The 3,724-nt window shown below is 40.0% G+C and overlaps 1 protein-coding gene across 1 annotated transcript in view; it reads left to right on the top strand.

The window, feature by feature from the left end:
• The first annotated feature begins 260 nt into the window (after window positions 1-260).
• LY96 (lymphocyte antigen 96) overlaps window positions 261-3,724 on the top strand; it is a 10,816-nt gene continuing 7,352 nt past the window's right edge. Inside the window, exons 1-3 of the mRNA XM_009335022.1 lie at window positions 261-354; window positions 2,125-2,214; window positions 3,151-3,279. Coding sequence (XP_009333297.1) covers window positions 261-354; window positions 2,125-2,214; window positions 3,151-3,279 — 313 coding nt within the window. The remainder of the gene's footprint in view (window positions 355-2,124; window positions 2,215-3,150; window positions 3,280-3,724) is intronic.

Here is a 3,724-nt window from a genome sequence, read left to right as displayed (position 1 = left end):
TTTCATTTTTCACTCATGGCTTGAGCTGCGTTGTCTGGGGAAAATGTAACAACAAAGGCAGAAATACTGTTTCTTCATAAAACTTATTGGGATGATAATTGATAGGGCTGCCGTAGGATTAATTAAGATTGCAGAGAATTTGGCAAAATAACCGACTATTCCCTGAAGACATGTGACTGAGGATGACTGTGCTGAATTTTTGTTCCTCTTTCCCCAAAGAGAAGTTTTATTCCATCAAATACTGAGCAAAATAAGTAACTATGTTTGGACTTCTTTTTTTCATTTTGTTCACTCCTGGAGCCAGTGAATTTCTTTGTATGTCGTCAGATCTAGAAATGTCATATACTTTTTGTGGTAAGTAAAAAATAGCTTATTCTTTTCTTACTGGCGTTTGCACAATAATTGCTGTAGTCTGAGGAAATGCGAACTTTCTTTCAAATGTGTTTCTTTGATGAATACAGAAAAATAGAAAGAAGTTCAGCTGGACTATATTTCTGTTATTAATTACCATTACAAGAATTATACTGCATAGGCGTAAATACTACCCCGATGCTGGTTGCAGCAGCTAAGAGAGAAGTTTATCCCAAGTAAAGCAGGCATGTTTTGATTCAGGAAATATTAGAAGATAAGGGATTTAAACTTGTTTTGCAAGTACTGTATTGTATAAATTATCCACATTGATTTAACCGACATATACAATGAAAAGCTTTAAGTATATGGGAAAAAAGGGGGAATGTGATATTCTGCCAGGCTGGAGGATGAGTTAGGCTCTGGGACAACATAGCGTGTCCCTTCTTGCCGTGTCTGTGTCACAGGCCACTGGATCTGTGTAGCTCACTGAGGTTTTTCATCGATTCTGCAACAACTTGGCACCTCCCTGATGTCCATGTTGAACAGGCTCAGTGTGCCCCTGCGGACTCAGTGGCAAGAAGGTGGGCTTTTGAGGAGATATTTCGCAAGGAAAGGACCAGGTCTCTTGAAAATCTGTGTACATTACTAGTGTATATCACCTGTAAAATAGCTACATAAACTGAGGCACAGGAGGAGATGTTTATTTTGGGTACTGTGCTTTACATTAATACTCATGCTAAAAATTTAACAAGGGTAAAAGTGGGGGTACTTAAGCTTGCAAACCAAACCTTTGAGACCATGGTGAGTTTTGTTCGCCCTTTTTCCTGTCGTAATTTCCTGTGCGTAGTTGTATCCGAGATGAGAACCTGACTGCTGGTTACCAACAGCCGGACAGTTTCCCTTTGCACACCCCTTGCTTTAATCCCTGAAACACAAGAGCAAACCCCTCACTGCAAATCACCCTGCCGTCCCATTTGCTCCCGCCCGCGCTCAACTGGGTTAGCACCCCTTCCCCACCCTGCCTGCAGGCCCGCAGCAAGCAGGGCACTTCTCCAGCGTGAGCACACTAGGGAGGGCAGAAGCAGGCTGAACTGAATAGACTTATTTCCTAAAATGAACATAAAAATATTGACTGGAAGTCCTTCCGAAGGCTGTCACTGAATGATTTTTTAAAAATTAAAATATCAGATAATGGGGTCTGAATTTGATCAGATACAGGTTGTACGATGCTTCATCGCACTGCATCTGACACTGTGCCTTGTACAAAGTTAGGTGAGTACAAAGCAAATCTACTCAAAGGCTCATTTGCATTATCCTGGAAAATACGCTGGTACATTAAAAACATACTTAGCTGTTGTCAGCAAGTTTATATAGATTCCATGGTTAGCATAAGTAGGGATCTTTTCAGCAGAGGACCATGCTGGCTTAATGGTAATAAAAAGTGTGTATAACTTCAAAAGAGAAATAAAGGTACTTTTGCCTCTGAGTTTTGTATGCAAAATATCACCAGCTCAACAATTGACTTCTCTTACTACTTAATCTGAAAGTAATATGATATTATTTTTGCCTTCTAAGCATATAAATAATCAGAAATAACATTTAAAATGCATATTAATGTTTACTATGGATATTTATATTAGACAATTTTATAGTTTATACCTTTTAGCAAATCATGTATGTGTTTATTGTAAGTGTGTATATATGTATATTTTTATTATTTTACTGGAGAAGCCTATTCACACCAACAATACGAAATACTTTTTTCTCCTGTAGATTCTACACCTCATGCTTTCATGTTTAATCTGACGCCTTGCAGCACCATGAACAAACCCATCTGGAAGGCTGCTCTTACCTGGATTCCAGGTGAGTCCCTCTTGACTAGAGAACTATATTCTACAAATGCAAAAAAATGAATACAAGGAAAAAGCTGACACTTTATCCTAAATGTCAAATTATTTAGGAGATCAGCTTCTGTAACTAAAAATGGAATAGATAAATGATAATAATGAACAGAAATGATGGTTTGTGAAAATAAGTGTGCTTGTGTTTTACTTGTTGGAGCAGTTACCAGAGCTCTGCACGCTAACTGGCACTGTACGTGCAAATCTGAGCCGGTTTAGGTGCATGTGCATTTGTCTGGAAGAAGCAGACAAACTTTTGCAGCGCACAAGCTCTTCTGACCTGAAGAAGATCCAAGTCTTTTTGAAGATAGAGAATATCATTAGGCCACCCAAGTATGGCAGGGCTTCTACTAAGAATATGTGTGTTCCAGAAGCTGGAAATGGTACTGGATCGTGTATGCAAACCCAACTTTAAACTAATCTTTAAACCCAGTGCTAAGCTGGCAAGCTGAGTTACTTATGGAACAGCTGTATCATAAACTTCACCTTCTGAGTAAAAACTCTGGAGCTGGGGTAAGCTGGCTTCCCCAGAAAGATATCTTTATGATGACTATCAGCATTCAGAACAGTTTGTGTGCAACACCTGCTTAAAACTAGAGAGTCCTCATCTGTGTATTTATTTGGGTTACCTGTGAAGGTGAGTGAACTTTGTTGTCTTCGCTGAAGAAATGAAAACAGATTTTGAAATTGTTCACTCAAATTTTTTTTAAGACTGATTTTTTTTGTTGTTTTTCTGGAAGTAACAGTTTTCAAGATATGTATTTTTGTTTGTTTTGGAGGGAGTCTTTAAAAAATATTGTATTTCAGAGAAAACTAGTTTTTATCTGAATACCATGCCTGCGTATGTGCTTTTCCTCCCCACCAGTTACCTTTTTCTTATCTGCAATGTCTTAACTAGGAAGTGACATCACCTTTTTGAAGATCATCTTCAAAGTCTGGTACAACAGTGCCAAAGTGTTACACTGGAAAGAAGTCCTCTGCAGCGGAGCCGACGACGAATATGCAGTGTGCGGAATGCTGAAAGGAGGTCGGTGTGGAAAATATATGATGCCTTTCCCTTGCCTGGCACATTGCCTCCACAACAGGGCTGTATCCTGCCAGCCATTTTTCACCACTAAGCAGATTTCTTAAAAGACTAATTGATTATCCTGTGCAGACAGATTTTTCTCTCCACAATCTAGACCAATTCACCTTGCTTGGCAGGCAGCAGGCTTCAGAGCAGGCAATTCTCCAGTGCTAGAACCCCACTAAAACAGAGAATTTCCAAATTATAGAATCATAGAATCATAGAATAGTTTGGATTGGAAGGGACCTCTAAAGGTCATCTGGTCCAACCCCCCTGCCGTGGGCAGGGACATCTTCAACTGGATCAGGTTGCTCAGAGCCCCGTCCAACCTGACCTTGAATGTTTCCAGGCATGGGGCATCCACCACCTCGCTGGGCAACCTGTGCCAGTGCTTCACCACCCTCAG

The sequence above is a fragment of the Pygoscelis adeliae genome, unplaced genomic scaffold (assembly GCF_000699105.1).
Source record: "Pygoscelis adeliae isolate BGI_AS28 unplaced genomic scaffold, ASM69910v1 Scaffold101, whole genome shotgun sequence".
In the NCBI taxonomy this organism is placed as follows: domain Eukaryota; kingdom Metazoa; phylum Chordata; class Aves; order Sphenisciformes; family Spheniscidae; genus Pygoscelis; species Pygoscelis adeliae.
The sequence above is the reverse complement of the archived record's forward strand: the minus strand, read 5'-3'. Positions and strand labels throughout refer to the sequence as shown.